This window comes from Esox lucius, chromosome 11 (assembly GCF_011004845.1).
Source record: "Esox lucius isolate fEsoLuc1 chromosome 11, fEsoLuc1.pri, whole genome shotgun sequence".
NCBI classification, from domain to species: Eukaryota; Metazoa; Chordata; class Actinopteri; order Esociformes; family Esocidae; genus Esox; species Esox lucius.
In genome coordinates, this window is record NC_047579.1 from 21,266,903 (window position 1) to 21,294,253 (window position 27,351).

Sequence of the window (27,351 nt, forward strand, 5' to 3'; positions counted from 1 at the left end):
TATGTTAGCTATTCAAATGATTATTTTAAGGTCAACGTTGGGGTGACGTGGCAGAGGTGGCATATTCAAGGGTGGCAGATGCCACCCCATTTCAGCACACTCCTGGACTGGACAAATAGAAAAGGAATGTAGCATTTTCTATAGCATTTCAACCATGGTTTACAGTGAGACTTCATACAGTATGTCAACCATGGTTTACAGTGAGACTTCATACAGTATGTCAACTATGGTTCATAGTGAGACTTCATACAGTATGTCAACCATGGTTCATAGTGAGACTTCATACAGTATGTCAACCATGGTTTACAGTGAGACTTCATACAGCTATAATTTAGCAAACATAAAACATTTTATGAATAAGGCAACAAAGTTACATGAATGACAAAAAAGCAGACAAAGACCACGTAACAGTTTTGTTCAGAGTTTAATCACTTAAACAGACAATGACAGCCGCCTCCTCCTTCAGCTGTCCTTAAATGTCCTCTGGGTGGTGCCATTTCTCGCCAACCACCTGATACAGAAGCCTTGGTGGTGTGACCATTCAAACATGTGCAATTTCTGTTCTTCTACCCCCATCTGCTCTGGCTCAGGGTTAAAAAATAGACTATCTGCAGCAGACCAGAGGATATTGACTTTTTGTGTTTGTTTACCAAGCAGCTAAATCAGCCCCAAGGTGATGCACTATCAATGTGCCATTACTATGCAATAGATCAGCCGTGAGCTGTCGTCTGATTTCATGAGTGAAGACATTTCTACCACACATTTCCTTTTTTTTTCTCTTTACATACAGACAATTAGGAATATTCAAACATAAAATACCCCACAACACGGTGGTGTTCTCTTTTTTAACGTTTTTTTTTTTAAACATTTTTTCCAACTTCAGAATTCAGACAGCATATTGATTGAGATAGAGCACTGTGTTCCTGCACTGCAGACAACATACCACAAGCCACACCGAGACATGTTCATCAGGGCTCGCGACAGACCAGTTTTTTTTAGCCACCGACGATGCATAGGCGTTTCTCATGGGACAAGCCTGAATAGTCCCTCCCTGTAAGAGTCGGCTTTGCTTCCGTTTGGCGCCTGATGAACACAACCCCAGTCTGACTGAACAAGCAGTGTTGCTGTTGCCATGGATATTAAGTTAACACTGATTCAAAAGCAGCGAGGGCGCCGTGTGTACGTGCAACCTTCTGCATCGCCACCTTTTCCTCCCACCCCCCACCCCCAACACCAGTACAGTACAAACACCAATGGAGCGTCTCGGAATAGAGAGGAGCTGTACGAGATGAGGTATTATTGCCCAAAGGGACTTAAAGAATGAGCGCCGTGTGTCCAAAATGGCAGAATAAACCCCGGCCAGCGTGGAGAACATCCGGGCAGAACCTAAAGCAGTGCACGGTCTGGGGGAAACAGCGAGCCGCTGCGGTTCTGCCCAAGACCCGTGTTGCAGTGGGCTTTGGTTAGCACGCAGCTTTTCATGTCAACCGACTCCCTGTCCGTGCAGGAGACGGCACATCACGCAGAGCACCGCACGTGTCTCAGCAATACACGGGGAACAGCTTGTCGGGTCCACACCCTACTGGGTGGCAAAGGGTTTCGTGCACAGATTTAGAGTTGTTGCGTTCAGTACTCCGCCTCCACTTCATAATGCCACAGGAAAAGTACAGCTCATCCCCAACAGACATGCTGCAACAGCAGAAGTGAGCCAATTTCAAATCACCCCCATCATTATTGTTATACCCAACACTTTTCACATAATAAAGGATACCAGGCCCAAAGCATGTACCGTAACAGCAGAGAAGGGACATGACCGCACCTCAACAGAACAGAAACCATGAGACAAACGCAGACACTGGAAGAAAATGAACAGTAAACAAAGGATTTAAATGAATGAATTAAAAAATATATGATATTCCCTGCCCTAAACCGAAACATTTCAAAATAAAAGCTTTATCCAGTTTATTCCAAGTCAGTTTTTCCCATTGGTTTCCAAGGCTGCGCTTCTAAAGAAAACTAGCATGGATGGCGTCTCGTGCCAGAGATGTTAGGTCCCTCACTTCCACACTTGTAAAAAAATGTATGTACTAGGCATCATACCATATTCCTGAAATTATTTAACAAATAATAACAATCATAAATTTTTTTTGAGAAAACATTTCTGCAAGCTTTTTTAATAATACCATACTTTTGTTTGAGGATGCAGTATATATATACACTACATCCACAAACAAAATATATATATATATGTTTTTTTGCATTCAGTTCTGTATGCATATGAAGACATCGACAGTCTCTTCCCTAGTGATTCTGTCTGGTAAATGCTTGGTCAGTTGAAACGAGAGCACCATGGGGAAAATAAACAGGCAATAGAATACTGTAGTTTGTAGGCCAGAGGTGCCGTTTGTTCCTCCTCATAACTGTCTATCATTCTCACTCAGGTTCCACCTGTTTAACAGAGAAGGGAAAGGGGTGAATAGAGGAGGGTTCTTTCTCCCCAGGAACCACCCCTTTGTCAGAAAAGGGGTGGGGCGAGCAAGGGGAGGGCTCTGCCCTCCATCTCCAGGCCTGCTTTGGCCAAGATTCCAGTCTTTCTGCTCCCTTCAGTTGTGTCAAGTAGTAGCTCAGTGATGTTGTTTTTGAAGAAAAGTTTTGCATGATTTCACGATTCACTATAGTCATTGTCCAAGGGGCTGGGTGAGTGGTTGGTAGTGACGGGTGTATTCAGAGTTTCAGGTAGGTTTGTGTGTTTGTGGTTGTCCTCTATTCCCCAGTCATTGGTTGGTTCCTCATCTCTTTGAGCATTGGGTTGGTTGGTTCTCCGCAGGTCAGCGGTTACCTAGGTAAGGCTACTCGTATTCAAGGAACTGCTTGTGATAGAATAACAGATACCTAAGGGGTGAAAGGAACACTTTTAGACTTATGGTTTCATTTGTGGGGGTTGATTGTTGTTAATCTGATTTGAAAGGTGTGATTTGAAAGGTGTCAGTTACAGTTCTGTCAATTCGGTCTAAACGTCTTGGAAGAAACAACACTTGTAACGTGAAAATATTTGTAAACTGACTGAAACAGAAGTACAACCTGAACTTCAGTAATACCAACCATTTTGTTTTCCCATTTAAAATCGTTTCTCCTAAAAGTGCTTCATGAACACAACCCACAGTCGTATTCAAAAGGCCAAAAGTAGCAAAACCTAGTAGCGAAACATTTTCCTAATGAACATCAACCTGGTATCTTATGACCAACTACCCACCCTTCACTGTCCAGCACGTCCTTGATGCTGGCCTTGGTGATGATGGCGTCGTCACATTTGAACCACTGGTCCTTGTGCTGGCGTATGAAGCTGGTGTAGTGGCCACTCTCTAGGGTGCCCTGGTGGTTCACCACGGCAAACAGGGCATACCTGACGAGCACATACAGACCCGGTGGTAAATAGTTACTTTGCCTGACAGTTAACCTATTGGAACTTGTGATGAACGGCATCAACATCAATCCAATTAATCAACAGTCAGGGACCAATTGCATTAAGTGTTTGGGAAATGTATGCTATTGTAATTAGCACGGATGAGAAGATGTTTGCTACTTAGTGTTTAAATAATAAAATTATGAAATGTTAAATAATTTGTTTTGTGCATCTGTCGACAAATAAAGAGTCTACATGGGAAACCCAGCCAAAATGTACCTTGGTTCTATTCAGATCTAGGTTCAGATTATAAAACTCAACTAGTTTTAATTTGCTTTTGCCTTCCTGGAGTGCTTACTAGATGTTCCTATTACTGGTTTCATTGGGCAAACAAGCTCAGGTAATAATATTTGAATCTGAAGTATACATTGAGTTGTGAAAACATACACCCCCTGGAAAGTGGTATTTTGTCCCATATATTTGGACATATGGATATGTAAAGCACAGCACTGGTCTAGAATTGAGATAAGACTTTGACCATTCCATAACCCCCCATGTATTCTTGTTAATCAATGCTGTTGTAGATTTAATTGGATGTCTAGGCACATTGTGCAGTTGCAAGATCCATTTGCACTTCAGCTTCAACGTTTTTGACAGATGGCTTCACATTCTCCTAAAGAATTTCCTGGTACAATAGGGAATTCCTAGATTAACTCAACGATGGGCCAGTTGACCATGACTTGATGCAGAAAAGCAGACCATGCAGAAAAGCAGACCCAGACCATAATGCCAGTAGTTTGGAGTTATTTCCAACAGTGGAACGATGTAGTTTGAATTGAAAAACACAATTTTACGCTTCAGTTTCTTTGTGAGATTTGTTAAATTGGGTTAACTTTATCAATGAATGTGACTGGAATTTTGTTCAAATATCCCCGTGTCAAAACAGGTAAAACAATTTGGACAACTTTCCAGTGTGTGTACATGTTTTTTTGCATGGCTGTATTTGATCCCTGTTCTGAACCTTTCTACTTGAGTTATGTTGTTCTTGTTGTTTTTGTAACCATACGAAACACAGACATACTCACTTATTGTCGTTGTTTAATACATCTACCGTCTGTTGATACTGGCCGTTCATTCTGCTCTCTTTACTGCAGAGGGAAGACACACCCATTAGTCACATACTTTCTCCTATCAAATAGCCACAATTTACACAAGTGGATGATAACTCAACACAGAAAGACACAGACACTTGACTTGCAATTTTAGGGCTAAATAAAACATCACAACTCTGCACAAGCGTGTCTAGGCAACCGTGAAACCGGGAAGACTTCGCAAAAAGTGAGTGCCACGCACCACATGTTCACTAGAGGGCATAGCAGTGCTGTGTAACAGCCAGGCAAATAAATCACTGCCGCTTCCACTCACCCTCTGGACATTGATCTGACGCTATACACATTAATAGCTACTGCCGTTACAGGCAGAGCCAGGGGTGTGGCATTAACATTAGGAGCTGCTTCTGTTACAGGCAGAGCCAGGGGTGTGGCATTAACATTAGGAGCTGCTTCTGTTACAGGCAGAGCCAGGGTTGTGGCTTTAGCATTAGGAGCTGCTTCTGTTACAGGCAGAGCCAGGGGTGTGGCATTAACATTAGGAGCTGCTTCTGTTACAGGCAGAGCCAGGGGTGTGGCTTTAGCATTAGGAGCTGCTTCTGTTACAGGCAGAGCCAGGGGTGTGGCATTAGCATTAGGAGCTGCTTCTGTTACAGGCAGAGCCAGGGGTGTGGCTTTAGCATTAGGAGCTGCTGCTCTTACAGGCAGAGCCAGAGGTGTGGCATTAGCATTAGGAACTGCTTCTGTTACAGGCAGAGCCAGGGGTGTGGCATTAGCATTAGGAGCTGCTTCTGTTACAGGCAGAGCCAGGGTTTGGCATTAACATTAGGAGCTGCTTCTGTTACAGGCAGAGCCAGGGGTGTGGCTTTAGCATTAGGAGCTGCTTCTGTTACAGGCAGAGCCAGGGGTGTGGCTTTAGCATTAGGAGCTGCTGCTCTTACAGGCAGAGCCAGAGGTGTGGCATTAGCATTAGGAACTGCTTCTGTTACAGGCAGAGCCAGGGGTGTGGCATTAGCATTAGGAGCTGCTTCTGTTACAGGCAGAGCCAGAGGTGTGGCATTAGCATTAGGAGATGCTTCTGTTAGAGCCCACATACTGACTCACTTAGTTTAACAACAACTCGCTGCAAACTCTCCTTGATCACAGCTGCTATGAGCTTTTTCAGTAAGCCACGGTCCAGTGCCAGTGAAGTATATTAATGGACTGGTAAACAGGTCTGCCTCTCCAGTGTACCTGCTATTGTGTGTGTGTGTGTGTGTATGTATGTATGTATGTATGTATGTACTTCTATATACACTCACACAGAATGTTGTGTGTGTTTATTGACACATTCTTTTTACCACTGCAGAATAGATTGCGGAGTAGGAAGAGTGAGAGTTATTGTGCTGCCTCTCTGCGTGCTGGCCCACCTGGATGCCATGAAAGGCGTCATGTCCAGCTCCAGGGGGAAGGAGACGTACGTGGTGATCTTCCTCCTCAGCTTGGCCGAATGTTCAAACCGCTGCGTCCCAGGAGAGGACATAACCGAGGGAGGGAGGGGAAAGAGGAGAGGGGATGAAAGAAGAGAGGGAAGGAGGGGGCCAGAGAAGAGGAGAGGGGGATGGGGAGGCCGGAGGAGAGGTAAGAAAGGGAAACATATTCCTCATCCCCAAACTTCTTGTCCTTTCCAAGGAAGGGATTACTTGTGAGAAACGGGGAGCAGTATTAGAGGTGACCTCTGATGGTAATTACTGCATTACACTGCATTCAGATGAAGCAGAACAGAAACGCAGCGGCCATGATCGGCCTGATGAGGAGAGAATCCCATGTTCAGCTTCATGCTATGAATATCATAAATAGCTTATGTACAGCCCCCATGCGCCATAAATAAATCATGTAGGTTAGAGGACTGACAGAGAAAAACAAATCATGTGTGCGCCACATCATAGCAGCGACAGTAAAAGCGGGCAAATCTTTCCACGCAAACACAACCATACGTGTTCCAAACATTTTACTAACAGGGCCAATGAAAAGGCATCACACAACAAAGATGAGAAAACGCCATAACAGCTGAAAGGAGCACAGACTGGGGTCTCATACAGTGGGATAGGACTCGGCCAGGGTGTGGACTCCCAATCTTAGGGCAGGCACTTCAAACCCAAGACGACACAGTTGTGTTTGTTTCTTCCTTTACTTCTGCTGTATAATACATTGACGCGAATGGGTCACCGCTGTTGTCCTGTCATTGGCCGGGAGCAGAGAGAGAGAGAGAGAGAGACTCACTTTGAGATGGAAACACGCCACGATGGGGAGCTTCTTCATCGTCAGCTGTTTGGTGGACTCCTGGTAACTATGGCAACCGCCGCATTTGATTTTGGCACTGCTTCCTAGATGCTCGGGCCGAGTGAACCTGTGGAGGGAGTGGAATGATGAGAGGAGGAATGGAGCGAGAGGGATGGAGGGGGGAAAGGCCAGGAGGGAGGAGAGAGAGAAAAGGTTAAAGGAGGTAAGGAAAAAGGGAGGAAAGCAACGCTCGAGAATAGAAATGAGAAGGAGAGGGGGGAGGGGAGAGACAAAAAAGACAGTGATACACAGATACAGATTAAGTCCAAATGAGGAGAAATCTAAAGACGATAAGTCATTTGTTTGTGCAGGATTAATAGACGTGTTCCGTCTTCATGCATGTTCCCAGGCTTCAATATAGCGCAAAGCACCATCCAGACCAAACACTTCTATGGGGCAGTAAAGCTCACTTTATCAAACCTTTATTTAACCAGGTAGGCCATTGGAAACCAATGATCCTTTACAACATGACCCGATAGAGGCAGGCAGTCATAACCTAACAGCGCACACTACGGTCGGAGAGGCCAATCGCGGCAGGTTCAACCGTGACTAAGGACCGACACAGCGCATCAGTAGGACAGGAGAACTGAACACAGGTTCCCGAGGTTACGATCTGAAATCACCAGACCATTCCGCCAGCTCATTCCCGGCGGTCGGTTAACCTTGGAAGTTTAGAACCGTGTTTAATATGAGCATGTTTCAACTGATGCAGCCCAACCCAGTCACTTCCCCGCTGCTACTGTAGTGGCAACACAGACCACACGACACCTCCCCCATCGCCCTGCCTCCCTCTCTCCCTCCGCCGTCACCACGGCAACAGCACCAACCGGCAGCCGGATCGAGCCGGCGCGTGCCTTTAAGAATCACGCCGTGGCGACCAGGGGTGTAAAAGGGGCCGCAGTACCAGGGGGAGGGAAGTAATGAGGAGGAGGAAGTGAGGTCACAGAGCAGGTCGGGGGGAGGGGAGAAGCGAGTCGGCATAGCAGAAGTGAAAAGGATGTGAGGTCACAGCACCGGCGGCGAGATTCTGCTTCATAGCGGTTTCGCACGTGCGGTGTGAGAATGGAGGAGAAGATAGAAAAGCGACACGGCTGATATGTTCGGTGACGCGGACAGAGTGAATAACAGCGGTCCGCGACATTATCACATGTATCACGCCGCACTCTCGCACGCGGGTACCAAGGCCCCCGTCCGCAGGCGCCTTCGCTCTGAGCGCCGACGGTCCCTCCTACCTGCGTAGACAGTCTGTGAGCGTGGTGGCCCCTGAGAGGTGGCTCTCCCCGTTGACGGTGCCCCCGTCTCCCCCGGGACTGAGGGGCCAGAAGGGAGTGGACGAGCCCGGCAGATCCAAACTGATGTCCCAGAACGGGTCTATGGTGGTGGACACGCCGCTACGGGGAGGGGAGAGGGTTAATGAGACATGGTGTGAGTGGAGGTCGTTTTACATTGCAGGGGTTTGGAAGGCTTTGCTGTGTGCATTCAGTTTAGGATCAGAGGAAATGGGTGAAAGGCTCTGAACTAGATCAACTGATTCACCCATTTAAGGGCTTCACCTTTAGGTAAAGAACAGACACTCATGGAAAACAGTCACATTTCTCAGCAAAGAGGCCCGTGACACTACGCAGCCCTCAATGCACCAATACCTCCATCCATAGCAGAAGACTGAAATTCCAGTTAGCCATCCCTGTGATCAGGTACGCTAACTAGGACCAACGGGTAAGGGAAACTATCTGGTAATGTCGGAGAAATGTCTTGGTAAGGCCTTTAAAACAGAGTCAACTTTCTGATAGAGAAAGCAGAATCAGACGGGCCATCGCCGTAATAGATGATATACACGGAACAGCTGGCGGTCCCAGAGGCCACGTTTGAGAACCACTGGATTGGATGAGTCATCACGCTGCTTTGCTGTCACTCTCCAGTAGGGGGCTATGGAGGCCACAGGCTAGGGGGGAACAGTTGAAGCCATCCTAGATGTGCAGTAACTCCAGTCATTTAGCCCTAGGAAAGCAAGCCCTGGTTTAATGTTTTATGACGGTTTGATTGCGTCACCAGTGGCTCCGTGGAATTGGGTAATTTCCCTTTATTTAGCCATGGCGGCTAATCCGTTCCGGATTAGCACTGGAGGGAGATTGAAGGAGCTACATCAGGCATTGTGGCTAAGCTAAGGACCAGAGCACACTGTGCATGGGGACACTGGTGAAGTTATTTACAGCCAAAGAGCCAGGCTAACTCTGTGTCGCGTGTGCAAAGGTGTGGCTGAGGCTGGCTAGCCGCCGCACAGCGCTGTGCAGTAGGGTGCAGATCGCTCTGCGCTAATGTGACAGGACAGCTCTTCAGGGCAGCGTGGCCCAGAGTCTAGACAGCCGCATCCCAGCAGCAGCTCCACGCCTTCAATAAGAGATGAGGTCCATAGAGGAACATGCCCTAAATAAGTCGGAGAGCTGGGGGAGGGGTGACGCGGCACTAGGACTGGGCAGAATTGGGTGATGAGGGGGAAAGGTGAGCGCGAGGTTGAAGGGGGAGGAGGAGATCCAGGATGATGAACCAGGAGGGAGTAACGTAGCTTCAGACCAGAGAGAAGGGAGGGAGGAGATAGTCGGGGAAGGATAGGGAGTGGCCAAAAAAAAAAAAAGGGACACTGTTCTACTGGGAGGACATCAAAATGTCAAAACGTGGGTCTTTTAGCAGTCTTGACACATTCAACCTTTTCATTCCTTTTTTCCCCACTCTCTCCCACACACACACACAGTTAGAGATTTGGAACGTGGGGGATGTTGGCTTGTGGCAAAAGAAGATAAGATAGGACAGACACACACACACACACACACACACACACACACACTTACTGGCAGACTTGACAGGTGACGTCTGATTGGAGGCCGCCGGTGAATATTTGGTCTATGATGCAGTTACAGTGGTTCGGATTGTTGGCCTTCTTCCCATTGTCGTCTCCTAGGTAACAAAAGGAATACAGAAAGGAACAGCAGCAGAGATCTTAATGTATCGGCGTGAAAAAGAACCGTGGCATATAGCAAGATTGCAATACATGCGTTTTGCCCAACCTTCATTCTTGCTGATGTTCACAACAAATGTTAATTTCATTGGTATAATTATATTCCAGTTTATTAATTGTCTAGTTTCTTTCAACATAGTTTACTCAAACCAGTGAATAATATCGATGATAACCAGGGCATATACCTTTTTAAACGGTCCTTTGTTTGTAAAACAGCAAAACCCAGAATTTATTTATATAAAAATGAAAAGGAGATCAGAATAATAACAGAAATGCTTACAGAATCATCCAGGGTAATGTCTTCATGGAGATTTTGATTTGAAAATAGGATTGAAAGCAAACTACAAAAAAACAGAAGGAAACCATGATGCATACATGGCCCAACAACAGAGTCAAATGAACAAGTGTTGGGGACGACATGTAACCTAGCATTTTGACCATCTGACCATTACCTGACTGGTTGCTAGATCAAATGACCCCCCCCCCCCCCCCAAAAAAAAAACGGGGTCATGTGTGCACCTCTGTCAAGACTCAACCAGGTGACGCTTAACAGTTAAACTAGAGGGGCTCTTTAGTGGTGATTATGCCATGATTGACATGGACACCTCCTCCATTAGCACATTCACTGTTAGACCACAGACAGTGCTCCAATCGCAGTCAGACCAATAAGTTTAACAACGTAACTGGGATTCCTAATAACAGAAAAAGCCCAATAAGCTGTACAACCTCAACTACGCACATAGACGAGCTTCAAGTCAAATTGTCATCACTAAAGTACACCGCCAACACTTAGTCCAATGTGATATGTATTGAAATAAGTGTTAGCTAGTTTACAAACTAGAATGGCATGGTTGCTAGTTAGCAATACAGTAAAGACTTAGATATCCCTCTCCCCATAAAATCCAATGCCAAGAATAGGACGTTACAATCTGCGCTCATTCCCCTATACACAGGTAGTTGACAAGCACTGACACGCCATAATGAAAATAGAGGCACAGTAGTCTTTTTACACCAAAAGTTTAACAAACACAGCATCAAAAGAAAGCTGATCCTCTCTCTCGTCATTCTCCCATACCATTGCCCAACTGTTCGCACATACACCTTTCACACATACTTCTACACCTGCCAAATAAGAAACAGCTGTGAAGCCCACTATCCAAATCTTTTCTTTACATCTCTCTTTAAAATCTGGGACAAACATCTAATTGAAGCCACACATATGGATTCCTTCGCAGAAAATCATCAATTATACATGTAAGGTACCTCTTTCGATTTGTATTGAAAATAAACAGACAGTTAATAATAATAAAATCTGGTCTCTAATTCAAAGCACAGAAATAAGACCCCTCAGATAATTTGAGCTGAACCTTAGAAACCAGTTTGACATCAGCACTGCTTCAAATTGAAAGAAAATAAATCATGACTCAAAGTACTCATTAACAAACCTGGAAAAATGTAGCTAACTTTAAGCCGCCTAAATATCAATCGGTCCCCTAGAAAAACTTGAATCGGCTGATTAGCCTTCCAGAGATATGACGCAGATACCAATCCTTAATAAGTACAGGCAGACAGACAGACCAGGTCTGCTTAAACTTGATTTCTGCATCGTCATGCTGATGGCAGGGTCCGAATTTGTCACAAACCACCATCCATCCTGCCATGGGTCAACAGTACAGGCTGGTGGCGGTGTAATGGTGTGGGGGGAGTGCCTTCTGGAAACACATTAGGCCCCTAAATACCGCTTGAGAATCCTTTGAACGTCAGTGTACATAAGCATTGTTGCTGAGCACGTGCATCCTTTTATGGACGCAGTGTACCTGTTCTAATAGGGATACTCCCAACAGGACACTGGACCACGTGAGAAAGCACGCTACAGCAAGCTGCTTCCACCAACATGAGTGACTTTCCTTTACTCAGAAGGAGTAAACCAAAAAAGAGCACCACTGGGATTAAGTGGAACGGGAGGATTGCAGTATAAATGTGGAGAGACTTTGAGATGATATCGAGTCAGCCAGCAGAACATCCGTAAAACAGTCAGGCCAGCAGAACATCCCTGGTACATGTTTCTAGTCCCTTGGTAAATCCTTAATGTGGAGAACTCAGAATGTTCTGTGGGAAACTGGATCCAACCTGATACTAGAGAGTGTACTTCCAATACCCTGAAATACCCTGAACAAAACAACCATTTTTATGTTGAATTCTATGAATAGATGTTCTACATAAATGATCAATCAATTAATTATTCAAAATTTCTTTTAAAAGGCACAGTCCACACACACTGCAACGGGGGGAAAACGAGATGTGTTAACCCTCAACTGGAGCTACATTTGGGTAATATTTTTACACAGTAGGCAGAGAATTCTCTGCTTTTTTTTGGCATTGAAAAAAAACATTTAATCTGAATACACACAAGCACTTTTTGGCACCTTCATCCCTCTAGTCCCTGACCATCTCTCCTCTCACTCCCACCATCTCAGAAGAAAAGTGACAAAAATAAGTTTTACTTAACATTCTTTTTCATAAATAACAAAAAGATATGATAAACATAGCTGTGGGTGCCATAAATCTACTTCTGGATCAGGTTGAGTTCACTTGCCACATGTTCCATAAAAATTACTTCGTTTTCCCAAGAAATGTCATTTATTTTCAAACGTTTAATGTCACACCATAGGACAACAGAAAAGAAGCGGTCTTATTTTTTGCTTTAAGAAGGTACACTCACCTAAAGGATTATTAGGAACACCATACGAATACTGTGTTTGACCCCCTTTCGCCTTTAGAACTGCCTTAATTCTATGTGGCATTGATTCAACAAGGTGCTGAAAGCATTCTTTAGAAATGTTGGCCCATATTGATAGGATAGCATCTTGCAGTTGATGGAGATTTGTGAGATGCACATCCAGGGCACGAAGCTCCCGTTCCACCACATCCCAAAGATGCTCTATTGGGTTGAGATCTGGTGACTGTGGGGGCCATTTCAGTACAGTGAACTCATTGTCATGTTCAAGAAACCAATTTGAAATGATTCAAGCTTTGTGACATGGTGCATTATCCTGCTGGAAGTAGCCATCAGAGGATGGGTACATGGTGGTCATAAAGGGATGGACATGGTCAGAAACAATGCTCAGGTAGGCTGTGGCATTTAAACAATGCCCAATTGGCACTAAGGGGCCTAAAGTGTGCCAAGAAAACATCCCCCACACCATTACACCACCACCACCAGCCTGCACAGGGGTAACAAGGCATGATGGATCCATGTTCTCATTCTGTTTACGCCAAATTCTGACTCTACCATCTGAATGTCTCAACAGAAATGTCTTCAACTGTCCAATTTTGGTGAGCTCATGCAAATTGTAGCCTCTTTTTCCTATTTGTATTGGAGATGAGTGGTACCCGGTGGGGTCTTCTGCTGTTGTGGCGCATCCGCCTCAAGGTTGTGCGTGTTGTGGCTTCACAAATGCTTTGCTGCATACCTCGGTTGTAACGAGTGGTTATTTCAATCAAAGTTGCTCTTCTATCAGCTTGAATCAGTCGGCCCATTCTCCTCTGACCTCCAGCATTAACAAGGCATTTTCGTCCACAGGACTGCCGCATACTGGATGTTTTTCCCTTTTCACACCATTCTTTGTAAACCCTAGAAATGGTTGTGCGTGAAAATCCCAGTATATGAGCAGGCCCGTCTGGCACCAACAACCATGCCACGCTCAAAATTGCTTGAATCACCTTTCTTTCCCATTCTGACATTCAGTTTGGAGTTCAGGAGATTGTCTTGAAGCAACTGCCATGTGATCGGTTGATTAGATAATTGCATTAATGAGAAATTGAACAGGTGTTCCTAATAATCCTTTAGGTGAGTGTATGTAAAACTACAAAGAACACAACTAAACAACATTAAATACTTAAAGTAAAAAGCACTTCAACAAGAACACTGGTCCATCAACCAATGTGCTGCATTATGTTATGTATTAAGAAGACAGCACTAGTGAATAACATTCTGGTGTAAATATAATCATCCAATAAAAAACCTTTTAAATCATTTGCATGTTTATTGCTCATTAGGGGGGAAAAACACTTGAATTAACTAAAAAAAAAAAAAGGTATTTAATGGAGCATGAATGAGCTCAACAACTTTAAACTCTTATCTAGACCTCAATTTCTCTTTGTCTCCCAAAGCTTTTCAATGTGAAATAGTCACAAATACTTCACTATAAATCTTCCCCCAGCTTTCTTTTGTTGATGAACTTCATGATCAACACTATGTGGACAACTGCTTTTCAAATGTCTCCTTCCAAAACCATGGGTATTAAAATGGAGTTGGTCTTCCACAGCTATAACGCCCTACACTCTTCTGGGAAGGATTTCCACTAGATCTAGGAACATTGCTGCAAGGATTTTTCTTCCATTCAGCCACAAGAGCATTAGTGAGGTCGGGCACTAATGTTTGGCGATTAGGCATCGCTTGCAGTCTGTATTCCAATTCATCCCAAAGGTGTTTGATGGGGTTGAGGGCAGGGCTCTGTGCAGGCCAGTCAGGTTCCTCCACACCAATCTCAAAATAAAAAAACATTTCTGAATGAACCTCTTTGTGCACGGGGGCATTGTTATGTTTAAACAGGAAAGGGCCTAGCCCAAACTGTCACCACAAAGTAGAAAGCATAGAAGCGTTAAGATTACCCTTAATTGGAACTAAGGGGTTTAGTCCGAACCATGAAACCACAGCCCCAAGTTATTATTCCTTCACCAAACTTTACAGTTGGCATTAAGTATTCGAGCAGTTAGCTTTGTCCTGGCATCCAAACCCAGATTTGCCTGTCGGATTGCAAGATGGTGAAGCTTAAATTTATAACTCCAGAGAATTTATTTTCATTACTCCAGATTCCAATGGCGCCAAACTTGTACACTTCTCCAATCGACGCTTGGCATTGCACATGGTGATCTTAGGCTTGAGTGTGGCTAATCAGCCTTGGAAACCCATTCCATGAAGCTCTCAACAGCAAGTTACTGTGCTTTCTACACTCACTATTGTAACTGAGGGCAGACTCCTTTTTACTAGTAACTCACTGCAGCACTCTGCGCTCCTGTTCTGCGAGCTCGTGTGGCCTACCACTTCACGGCTGAGCTGCTGTTGCTCCTAGACATTGCCACTTTACAATAAGAGCACTTAAATTTGACCAGGGCAGCTCTAGCAGGACAGACATTTGACGAACAGACTTGTAGGAAGGGTGGCAGACAATGATAGTGTCATGTTGAAAGTCACAGAGTACTTAGGTATGGCCATTCCACTTCCAATGTTTGTCCATGGAGATTGTATGGCTGTGTGCTCGGTTTTATACCCGCTAAGGGTGTGGCTGAAAAGGCCAGATCCACTCATTTGAATAGGCAAATGTACCTGGGGGAGGGAAATTAAAACAAAATAGAAGCCAAGAAGTAATTATTATTCATTTAAATTATTATTCATTTAGAAAAAAAATCAAGTGATCTGATTCCGATAATTAATTATTCTATGAGGACAGAACATGTCAGAAAAGTAGGGATGCACCGATACCAATATCATTATCGGGTCAATACTGGGCTTGTGTACTTGGCGATACCAAGAGCCGATACGAAGTCATGGAAACATTAAGTGAAACTCGATGGTTGTGTCACCACTGGAGGCATAAGTACAGAATATACAACTTGGATTGTTAGAGCGGGATGATGGACATGTCAGAATTGACAAGTAAAAGTGTAAGTTCTGCCCTGAAAAATTGTCAAGAGGGATGGAAAAACACTAATTTAACACAAGCAATTTGATCAAACATTATTAGACAACACAGCACAGAGTTCAAGAAGTATGCTAATGCTAGCAGCAAAGAACGATAACTCCAACAATGGAGAAGCAAAATGAAATGTCCAGAGACAGCCCGTGGGCAGAAAAAAAGAGCAGAGCATGAAAAGATTGATTGAATCGCACACAGTTTACTATTGCTCGAGCACCAGAGCAGAGAACAAACACCCTGGACGTTCAGAGTATCAAACTAACTAGCGAGGTAAGAGAAAGGTAACTGGCTGTGTGTATGTATGGGCACATTTGTGTTGGAACTGTCAGTAAGTGGATGTCACATTCATATAAAGGTAGCCATCGTCTGAGCGACAAATCAAGGTAACAAGCTAGTTAGCTCACTTGCACAACTCGATAGCTACTATGGATTAGCGTGATGCAGGCAACGTTAGAGATTCACCAGCAACAATAAGACTTAAGATTTTCGTATTTTGCTTTCAAAATAAAAGCCTGCGATGGGTTCCGTATAATGTTTATATTTTCTAAGGTAAAATATAAATTAAACAAATTACTACTTAAAAAATACATTATATAAGGTAAAGAATATTGTAAGTTATTGTTGCTGATTTACTTTTGCTCAGTAGGTTTGGAGAAGGACTGTGTTATAAATCAGGGAGCAATTAGGTTAGTAGGGAATTGCATTAAATAATTATTGTCAAATAATGTTAAGTTGACAAGGAAGAGAGACTGATTTAAAGGGATGACATTGCAAAACATAAAAAAACATGTTTGTAGCATCACAGAAAAATATCATTTTGTTAGAATTGGAGTTTTGCAGAGAATTTAAAGAGGCTGCTACAGTATGATGCTGACACTCTGGTGACTAGTTGTTTTGTGTGTGGCCAGTATGCTAAAGATAAATAGTGCAGCTTTGAGTACTTGGTATTGGTACCAGCAAGTACCCAAATATATGTACTCGTACTGAAATAGTGATATCAGTGCATCCCTACAGAAAAGTAAAGTATGTCCAGTGGTGTGATGACAGGAGTGCCCTCACAACGTTTTATGCAGTTGGGAAAAGTTGGGCTTTGTGATAATTAGCTAGCATTCCATCTGAAATGGGTCCATACTACCTCATAGAGAATAATGATTTAATGCATTTTATTTAAAAGGTGTTAAAAGAAAAAACAGGTACTAATGTATGATGGTCTAAAAAGTCCAATATTTTGATGAATTCATCATCAAAACCTCACCCTATGATCATACCATGTGCTCAAGAGATGTCTTCTGCACCTTTTGGTTAAGGACCCACCAACCACAGCGGTGTCCATATAACAGCCCGTTCAAATATAACAATAATGCATCACACTAGTGGACATCACATTCTCTTAAAATGAACCCAATTACTTTGAAAAATTAATTTATGGCTGGACTTGGGAAATATAACATACAAATCAATAATCTCAAAACACTACAAGAGGGGATTCAAAATTTCGTTTAAATGTAGGCCTATGTTTGAAATTTGGGAAAATTGCCTGGAATAGTCAAATAGTAAGATATGAGAGTCTGGAGACAATCCAAACAAAGCAGTCTCATGTTAAGCAAATAAAGAAGAGTTATCCCAAGTTAAACCAATTAACACATGTTGTTAACACATCAGAGGGAAAAAAATGTTTGTCTCATTAACCAACATCTACCAAACTGTATAGCCTATCCTGCCTGTGGTTTAACTAACCAAGCGACCAAAGGCTTTTTGTAAATGTCTCCTACATTAGTGGCACAGGGCGGAAAGCTTCCAAGGTTTCAGAATTCACAAGATATATTTTTATATACACTACCTTGTCTGGACAGTGGACCGCTGATATGGGCTAGTCAAGTTACTGAACGCGCATAACCCTTGATTCAGGCCCAAAGCCCTCTCGACTCAAAGGCAATGTAAACTAAAATGTTTTGCAAATGAATCAACAAAGAATGTAATACTTTCTGTTGTAGCCCAAAAAGGCTCTGAATCTGAGTCTGATTTTATCTGGCTGTCATTGCAGTGCATTGGGGCAAATTGTCATTCCCCCCACAATGCTCCCTGTCCCTTTGGTGTGCGGCGTTCTCACTCCCCCTTCATTCTCTAACATTCAGTACATTTCCACTGGTGCCGAGTGCAGACAACACACCACATTATGGGTACATTTGAGACACCTACTCAGTTTAAGTGGACTTAATTGTTACACAATTACCATCAAATAACTCTGCGATACTTCCGGTTCTAGTATTCCCATTTTGGGTTTTGATTCAGTTTGACAACTGAAATTCCGTGACATGGCAGAGGATTCCGTGACATGCTATTCAAGCAAATAGAATGACAGTTCTGTCTTGCAAATGTAACCGTAAGCTAGCGTTAGTCAGATTTTAACCATCACATATTTCATATATTTGTTCTCTTTTCCATGAAAAGAATCATAACATCTTAAGTTGGATTACAAATCACTATGCCGACAATGAGCGCTTTTACACTGAAAAGACTGAGACCATACCAGCCACTTACTGCAGGCTTACTTCGCTGAATACAATTAATTACAGTAAGTAGCCTTTACTAAGGTAATGTGACGCTGCAAACTAAACATTGCTGCTAATGTGTGGTGGCATTGGGAAAATCAAATTTTCTATTTATTGCATCAATTCAGGCAATTACAAAATCCATTAGTCCACATTACCAAGGTATCCCTCTAGTACGAACCATCAATAGATAATCAGATCTAGGACAGTGCTGCATTTAATTTATTTTCCTGGACAGTAACTAGTTGTTGGGATGTTTATTTAATATTGGATACATTAGAACAGTCATATACTGTATTTTAAGAAGGTAGTATTGACAGTATAGTGATTAAAAGCAAGAGGGCTGTGCTTACTGGTTGTGTCCCCTTTGCAGTGCCTGTGTAGCACATCCAACGCTGCGATGAGGAACTCGTGGGCGTCCTGCTGCTCGTAGCCCGCTAGGTGGCGCGCGTGAGTCCACACCAGGTGCAGCAGCCGGAAGGGAATGTGGGGTGAACGGTGGCCCGAGTAGAACTGGGAAGAGAAACGAAACAGGTGGAACTGGTGTAATGTAGGGAGGAGGACGGTGAGGTAAACAGAGACCGCGAGAGTGATGGAAAGCAGTTATTAAAGGCAGAATACTCTTCAACCTGGCAGCCATGTTGGTAAAAAATCTGGTCAAAGCTCCTCTACACACATCTTTTACGGTTATCTTAACTGAAATGAAAGGGTATATGGTATTTTCCTTAGAACGACATCTACTCACTAACACCTATATATAAAAAACGTTGCAACCTTGAATCTAATAGCTAAAATGCTAGTGACTGTTAGAAAACACTGGTTGCTTTTAGCGACTCCAAGTACATGTAGCTATTAGCGAATGCAAGTAGTGAGGTACAAGTGACATTTGTTGTCACCAGAGTGTCACATTTGATGTATTGTCTTGGTATTCCAGGATCCATAACTATGTTGACCTTGCAAATGCTAGAAACATTAAAATGTGAAAACCAGCTATCACATGCAACTGTACGTTAGGCCAAGGGCTACCAACCTAGAGGGCTTGCCCTTAGAATTGCGCCTGTGATTTCTGAGGGGGCCCTGGGCCCGATTTTGGGGTAAAGAAAACTAAAAATGAACAAACAATGATTATTTATTTTTTGTATTCACTTTAAAGGGGTATCAGTGTCATGAGTGATTACACAACATTTTTATGTTATTAATTGCTCCTTATGGAAGCTGAATTACCACCCAAGCTCATTCAAATAAACTCACTCTTTATCTCACTAGCTATGCTCATTTTAACTTTGGATTGACCAGCTTACAAATGAAATTACTTACTGTAGAAATATATAAAATAATATTTTAGAGGAAGATGGCACGACAATTACCTACACTTTTCAGAAGTTGTTTTCTCACCTGAACAGAAATTAAGTGAACTGAAAGTTAACAAGCAGAAAATCACAAATCGATTTCGCTAGCCCCAGGCTGACATTCATTTGGGTGATTATTTTGTGTCTTAATGATGCAAACAGAACAGTTGGTGCCATAGCTGTCCAAACACCACAACTAACTGAATGAAACAGTCAGTTAGCAGTCGCTTGCAAGCCAGCTAACCGTTACATAACGAGAACAACAGAGTGACGAGTGCTCTGCAATACAGCAAGACCAAGCCCTACCAATTGCTGAGATCTACACTCACAATTGTCCTTCTGAAGCCTGACTGTGAGGTGCACACATTTTGCAACAATCTTATAAACTCTTCTCTGACAAAGAAAACTCTGTAAAAAAAAATATAAAAGGTACACAGGAAGCGAAGTGAGGAAGGGGCTACTCGAAAAACATTACCTCACTGGCTGAGAGGAGCAATAGAACTAAACAATAGAGCTAATAGAACCTTAGTTCAAATGGAGGACAGTGTGGGGTGGGAATGAAAAGGATGAGCAGAGAGAAGGGTGTGTAAAACCCAAATCATAGTCCACATACAGTACATCCAACATCCCATTGCGACAAGGCTCCAGACCCCTGTCCACAGTGCAAATATCCAAAATGCAGCTCTGGTACGAGCACTTAAAGGCATGTCTACAAAGGGAATAGCCGTTGCAATGTACTTAGGTATGACTCTAGATAGCCATAGTAGCTAACGAGATAAGTTAGCTAGAATGACATTCAAGCTAACTTTATATAACGTGGGGTTTGGAAGTCCTATTTTCATAGCCTAGGCTTGTGGCGCTGGACAGTGATGTATTGGTAGCACTTACAGTAAGTTAGCCACAATAGTGAAATTCTATTGTCGTCTTCAAAATAAGTCACCCATACTACTTGGATGTGTATCTGACATGTCAATATAAGATATGGCCAACAGCTAGCTTTTCACGTTCATGTCAGCCCTGTATTCTTATTTATTCGAGCTCAACACCATTTTGTTGTAAGAAGAGCAAATCTACGTATCGTGACAAGAAACTATTTGTAATATACTGCATTAGAAATAAAATCTTTCCTCAATAAAGTTTACAGCAGTTACTTCACAGTTTTCCACTGGCACCAATAAAGTTGTGTGCGGAGACCAAAAGTGTGAAAGCCATGGTCCTAAATTCCAGATCAATGTAATGCATGATAATATATGCGTATATTCTTATGCACTAAGGGAAAGGACAAAGCAAGAGGAGTAAGACTTCTGTCTCTATAGTTGCATTTCAGCTTAAATGGAAGCAAAGATCTGTTTTCAGACATTTTAGGTTAATTTTCAGTGGTAGCTTAAGCATTTTCCAGAGGTACGCTTTTAAGCTTTCTCCTTGGTCTACTCCAGTTGAATCACCCTTCAGTGTCACATCAGAAGACTAAATGGTTTCTCCCCCATGCGATCAACTTGAATGTTTGCCCTGTCCCTTACTTCCAGCTGTAAGGTCCAGTCCACTTAGGCCTTGCAGGGGTGCTCACTTATTAAAGCAGGTATGGCTTAACCCTCTTTTGTTTTAAAGACAATAGTTGCTTAGAGTTTGGTGAATATAATGATACAACTAGCTATGTAACTTTTAAAAAGAGCTGTTTTTCTTCCATCTTTACAACAGTGAGACAGTGATTCAGCATCTCTGCAGTTTCTCAGTGAGAACATTGTTTTGTTGTGGTTAGTCATTTGATTTTTATGGCTAAGACAGAGGGACCTACTGTATTTTCACCCCAAGACTCCTCCAGTGGAACAAAACCCTTATAAAGACTCCATTTGACCCCTCTAAACTTGCTCAATTCCAGACTTCCTGATCATCCAGTCTACATTCCAGGAACTGGGATTCTCCAACAAGAACATTGGCAAAGACTAGGAATTAGGAGAAGATGACTGAAATGTTGTTAATTGCAACCCTATCCCACCAGCCCTGACCTTACCTCCTGAAAGAGCTGGGACATCTCACACACCAGACAGGAGTTGGACTGCATCTCGCACTTGTGTCTGTCCGACAGGAAGAAGTCTCGCAGCAGGGGCGTGTGTGTGAGGGCCTGGACGATGCAGTTCATGAAGCACGTGTTGCCCAGGTTAATCAACCCCCGTAAACCTGACCGGGGGACAAAGGGTATAGAGAGTTCGGAGCGAGAAGGGAACGTGAACAGGTCTCTTCTGAAAAGCCAATGTCCTTTACACAGCGCCAGCTGCATACATTTGCACCAGAGACAGTACTTCATGAAGGTCTGACACCGCCATCGCCTTTGAAGAAAGCTTTGATGTATTTCTTTTTTTTATTTGACTGGGACAAAGATAAAATCAATAGCGCCGTTAATGTCAGCGCTAGATTTCATCTCCCAGGAAGCCAAGGGAACCGCTAGGTAGTCTTAGGCCTGTGCCAAACAGCTCATTAGAGCACCATTCTGGGAGACAGAGAGAACCAACAGAATGAGTCAGAATCCTGCAGGCCTGCCGGAGATCCTGCTGGGTAGGTCATTCTCAAAGACATTAGCCTGGACTGACTGGAATGGCACTAACACTCGGCTTACACGTCAACCTTTGGTTTATGAAGCTTATAACTGTGTAGAGCCAACCTAGAAAGGGTACGTTTGGACAAGCTAGCATGGGGATGGTTGGGGCCGAGTTCACACATGGTTCTGTGTGAAAAGAACAGGCGAGGCCCAGTGTGAAGCCTGGGTGCGGTCCAGGCCGTTTGGCCCAGGAACAGAGCTCTCGGCAGAGAGTTAAACGCTCCAGGCTGGACCAACTATACCCAAAAGCCCCAGGCAACAACGCTGCAGATAGGCCTCTCAATCAGTAAACTAGCGGATTGAAGGAGGGGCAGACATTACAGCGCGTTTACTACACTCAAAAGGAGGACGACTGAAAGAACAAACAGGCTTAAGTCAGACCACTACCAAGTGATAGACTAAGAGTAAAGATGGAAAGAATCCAAGGGGAGATGGAAATAGACCGCCCTGGCATGCCTACCTGTCGTCTTCATTGACACAGTGCATTATATCACCCTGCAACTGCCTGCCACCCTGTTCATCGCCAGTTGACCTTCTTTGCCCTACTTAAACAGAAGAGTAACTCCAGCTTCCACCAGACCCCACCATGAGCCCTGACTGCCCCTCTTTCGTACACGCACACACATCTGTCTGGGTGAGGAAATCAACAGTGCTACCATGCTGGCAGTTCACTGGGGCGTGCAGAGAGAGAGAGCGGACCAGCGTATATCCCACCTATGGTGCAGTTTGTAGTCATTTTTCTCCGCTTTGGATTGTGCCGTAGTAAGTCCAGCTCTCGCTTCGTAGGTTCCCACGTTGAGTATTTCTCACCGACACCTAGTCACAAAGACAGTCACATCGTTGAGACGCTGTGGACAAGGTTTTCAAGCAGAACCGTGACGAATGTAGCCCCCGACTCCCAGAAGAGGCTGTCCTGTCCCACAGACCCTAACAGCGATTAGCGTGACAGTAAATTGGAGAGGGTATGGCTATGGTGAACATCTCCTGAGAACGGAACTTTGGTACAAAGGTCCATTAACACTGGAGTTTTCAAACCAAAACCTCAGGAAATGTGTCTAGTGGCATGCTGCAGTGATTCAATTTAATACCAAACAAATAAAACCAAAAATAACAGACATTTATTTCCGTTAGAACAGAGATGGAAAGGGAAAACGTATAAAGATAAGGTCTGTTGTCTGAGCTGCCAAAACATACCTTGCAGTTTCCAGGCTTTCCTCTGTTCTTCTTTGGCAATCTGTTCCATGTCTTTGTCGTATATATAGTCTTGACACACAAAACAATATATTCCACCATATAATAAGTCTATAGCTAAAAGGGAGACAGGGACAAAAAAGGAACACACAATAATTAGAAATGGATTTCTTCTGCAGAAGCATTTATTTCATATGTAACCTTATTGGTGTGGCAACCCTGAAAACTAGCACATTCTCTCTGTTTCTGAACATAAACTGCTAGCCCATGTATACTAAATACTTACTGCTCATCTTATTATATATGTGCAACAGCCGTTTGTACATAATTGGATGTATGTATTGTTCAGTCTCAAATTGTTTTCTACCGATTGCAGCATTATATACACTAAGAAGATTCACCGATTGCAGCATTATATCACTAAGAAGATTCAGAGTATGTGTAGACATTAGCAAATGGAGATTCTGTTTGTCTGTTATCCAATACTACCTAACACAACTGATTTTAGATTTGTATCTAACCAAGTAAGTGTCTCTGCACTGGAGAATCTGGGAAGATGTGGGTGTGTGTAGGTGTGTGTGTGTGTGTGTCGGCAATTTGGGAATCCCACTTGAATTTGATTTGTACATTTAAATGAAGCATTTCAAAATGTAAGAATGTGTGAGTGTGTGTAAATCTACCCCATGCTCTTTCCATCAGCTTTTTCTCCAACACCAAGGCAACAATACCTGAGTTCCTCAGTTGCCGTGACAACCTATTTATAGCCAAATAGGACCCTTTGCATATTTTGATCCCAAAAGGTATGCCTTGTCATTGGAAAAGGGATCCAGGAAAAGAATGAGTGTCAAACTTCAAATTAACCATGCAGGCTTACAAATCTACCCCGAAAATGTGAATGGCACACAAGTGTGCATATGCACCTGTGTATGTATGCATCATCCATAACATGAGAAGAAGTAGCTAAAAGAAGCGTATCACTCGTGTCCAATGGCAACAGGCATGCACTCAGAACGACCTTGGACAGAGCCAGTAACCATGGAATCAAGGATGAGCGGAAAATCTTGGAAAGATCAAGAAAAGAACCTGAGAGAACCAGAGACACAGGAGAAAGAAAAAAGGAGAGACACACAGCGAGACAGACACACAGCGAGACAGACACACAGCGAGACAGACACACAGCGAGACAGACACACAGCGAGACAGACACACAGCGAGACAGACACACAGCGAGACAGACACACAGCGAGACAGACACACAGCGAGACAGACACACAGCGAGACAGACACACAGCGAGACAGACACACAGCGAGACAGACACACAGCGAGACAGACACACAGCGAGACAGACACACAGCGAGACAGACACACAGCGAGACAGACACACAGCGAGACAGACACACAGCGAGACAGACACACAGCGAGACAGACACACAGCGAGACAGACACACAGCGAGACAGACACACAGCGAGACAGACACACAGCGAGACAGACACACAGCGAGACAGACACACAGCGAGACAGACACACAGCGAGACAGACACACAGCGAGACAGACACACAGCGAGACAGACACACAGCGAGACAGACACACAGCGAGACAGACACACAGCGAGACAGACACACAGCGAGACAGACACACAGCGAGACAGACACACAGCGAGACAGACACACAGCGAGACAGACACACAGCGAGACAGACACACAGCGAGACAGACACACAGCGAGACAGACACACAGCGAGACAGACACACAGCGAGACAGACACACAGCGAGACAGACACACAGCGAGACAGACACACAGCGAGACAGACACACAGCGAAGAGTCGCAAAGAGAAAGTGGCAAAGAAACAGACAGGCAAAGATACGGAGGCAAACAGGGAACTGACAGTGACAGAGTCACAACGAGAGAAAGACAGTCAGACAGAAAGGAAGAGAGACCGACGGAAAATAAAAGTAATTAATCTGGAGAACTAGCTGGGAGTTAGGATTTATCTGACACTGCTGTCCGGGTGCAGTGACACAGCGCATCAGTGTGTGAAAGAGCACCAGAGAGTGTGTGCCTCAAAACCTTACCGATTCCCACCAACAGATCACCACATTATCCACCATCCTACTAATTTCCCAGTTCTGCTCAGACCAGATCACAACCACAGCAATTAACTGTGTACGTATTCCTAATTATATAGGGCCATAATCAAAGGTACCAAAGAAATAATTAAAGAGGATGAGAATTTCCAATGGATCGGTGAACGGGGATATGTCTATACCAGCTTTACCCTATCAACACGCACTACTAGCATACGGGCACTCGTGAAAAGGAGTGCACTAAACAGGGAGCCATTTGGGGCACTGATTTACAATTACCTATGATGATGACCACATACCGTTCACTGTGATGATGACCACATACCGTTCACTGTGATGACCACATACCGTTCACTGTGATGATGACCACATACCGTTCACTGTGATGACCACATACCGTTCACTGTGATGACCACATACCGTTCACTGTGATGATGACCACATACCGTTCACTGTGATGATGACCACATACCGTTCACTGTGATGATGACCACACACCGTTCACTGTGATGACCACATACCGTTCACTGTGATGACCACATACCGTTCACTGTGATGACCACATACCGTTCACTGTGATGACCACATACCGTTCACTGTGATGATGACCACATACCGTTCACTGTGATGACCACATACCGTTCACTGTGATGACCACATACCGTTCACTGTGATGACCACATACCGTTCACTGTGATGACCACATACCGTTCACTGTGATGACCACATACTGTTCACTATGATGATTACCCCATGGTTTAATCTCTTGACTGACAAGGTCTGACTACCACCCCCGATTGAGCTCTGTGGTCACACTGGTTGAAAAGACAAGATTAGAGGATAACATTTGACTAGTTGAGGCCTAGCACTTCCAGTGGAATGTTCAATATGACGATTAGAGGCCTCAGGCAGTAAGATTCAGAGTGAATTATATTACATTCAGACATATCTCTGGAGGACAGATTAGACCATGAGAATCCGTAAAGGCCTGTGTTACAAAATTCTAAATGTATCTGCGAGCAGCTACTTCCTGGTTTGGTGTTTGTCATTGGTTAGACTAATAAAAATCATTCAAAGGCCAGGCTTAAACTGGGGCCTGTGTGCAGTTGCAGCTGGCGAAATTAGCAAAAGGGAGGAATGTGGCTTCAAGTTTCTCCTTTCGAGAGGGTGGGGAAATCGCAAACGTAAACACAGGAAGTGAGAAACTCTCGTGAGAGTACTTCTGCGTATGTGAGATTCGGCCGAGCTGAACGGGTCCCGCGCGGGGCAGCGCAGTCAGCGGGGGCCGCTCGTCTTACCCAGGTTGTGCCGCTTGTTTTTGGCGTGCTCGTGGATGTGTTTCTTGGTGAAGCAGCCGAAGAACACGCAGTACAGGCAGGAATGGAGCCGGTTCAGATGGGCGCCACACATGTGACAGATACACGACTTGGCCTGCAGGGGGCGAGAGAGAGAGAGGGGGAGAGACAGAGTGGGTATGAAATGGGTACTATAACCCAATGTCTGCTGGGCATTGAGAGAGGCAGATCGAAACCAATGGGGAGGAGCGGGGCAGGTGTGAAGGGATCGCCCTGCTTGTTGAGATGAACACAGGTACACACACAAACACAAACAAGCACACACACAGGAATACTTGGAACGCGCACATGGTTAACCGCATGTTAAACACACAGTGCACTACTCCCCAGCAGGGCCCATTACAAAGTAGTGCACTACTCCCCAGCAGGGCCCATTACAAAGTAGTGCACTACTCCCCAGCAGGGCCCATTACAAAGTAGTGCACAACTCCCCAGCAGGGCCCATTACAAAGTAGTGCACTACTCCCCAGCAGGGCCCATTACAAAGTAGTGCACTACTCCCCAGCAGGGCCCATTACAAAGTAGTGCACTACTCCCCAGCAGGGCCCATTACAAAGTAGTGCACTACTCCCCAGCAGGGCCCATTACAAAGTTGTGCACTACTCCCCAGCAGG

At 44.2% G+C, this 27,351-nt stretch overlaps 1 protein-coding gene across 2 annotated transcripts in view; it reads right to left on the reverse strand.

Moving 5' to 3' along the window:
- Positions 1–408: 408 nt before the first annotated feature.
- The window catches only part of LOC105012866 (ubiquitin carboxyl-terminal hydrolase 22), a 50,141-nt gene continuing 23,198 nt past the window's right edge, over positions 409–27,351 (reverse strand). For both annotated transcript variants that reach the window (XM_010873975.4, XM_010873976.3), the window contains 12 exons: positions 26,681–26,813; positions 23,298–23,411; positions 22,818–22,919; positions 21,519–21,685; positions 18,512–18,671; positions 9,681–9,786; positions 8,067–8,225; positions 6,775–6,901; positions 5,922–6,013; positions 4,489–4,551; positions 3,254–3,403; positions 409–2,892 (listed from right to left, as the gene is read on the reverse strand). In XM_010873975.4, coding sequence (XP_010872277.1) covers positions 2,850–2,892; positions 3,254–3,403; positions 4,489–4,551; positions 5,922–6,013; positions 6,775–6,901; positions 8,067–8,225; positions 9,681–9,786; positions 18,512–18,671; positions 21,519–21,685; positions 22,818–22,919; positions 23,298–23,411; positions 26,681–26,813 — 1,416 coding nt within the window. In that variant the 3' untranslated portion in view covers positions 409–2,849. The remainder of the gene's footprint in view (positions 2,893–3,253; positions 3,404–4,488; positions 4,552–5,921; positions 6,014–6,774; positions 6,902–8,066; positions 8,226–9,680; positions 9,787–18,511; positions 18,672–21,518; positions 21,686–22,817; positions 22,920–23,297; positions 23,412–26,680; positions 26,814–27,351) is intronic.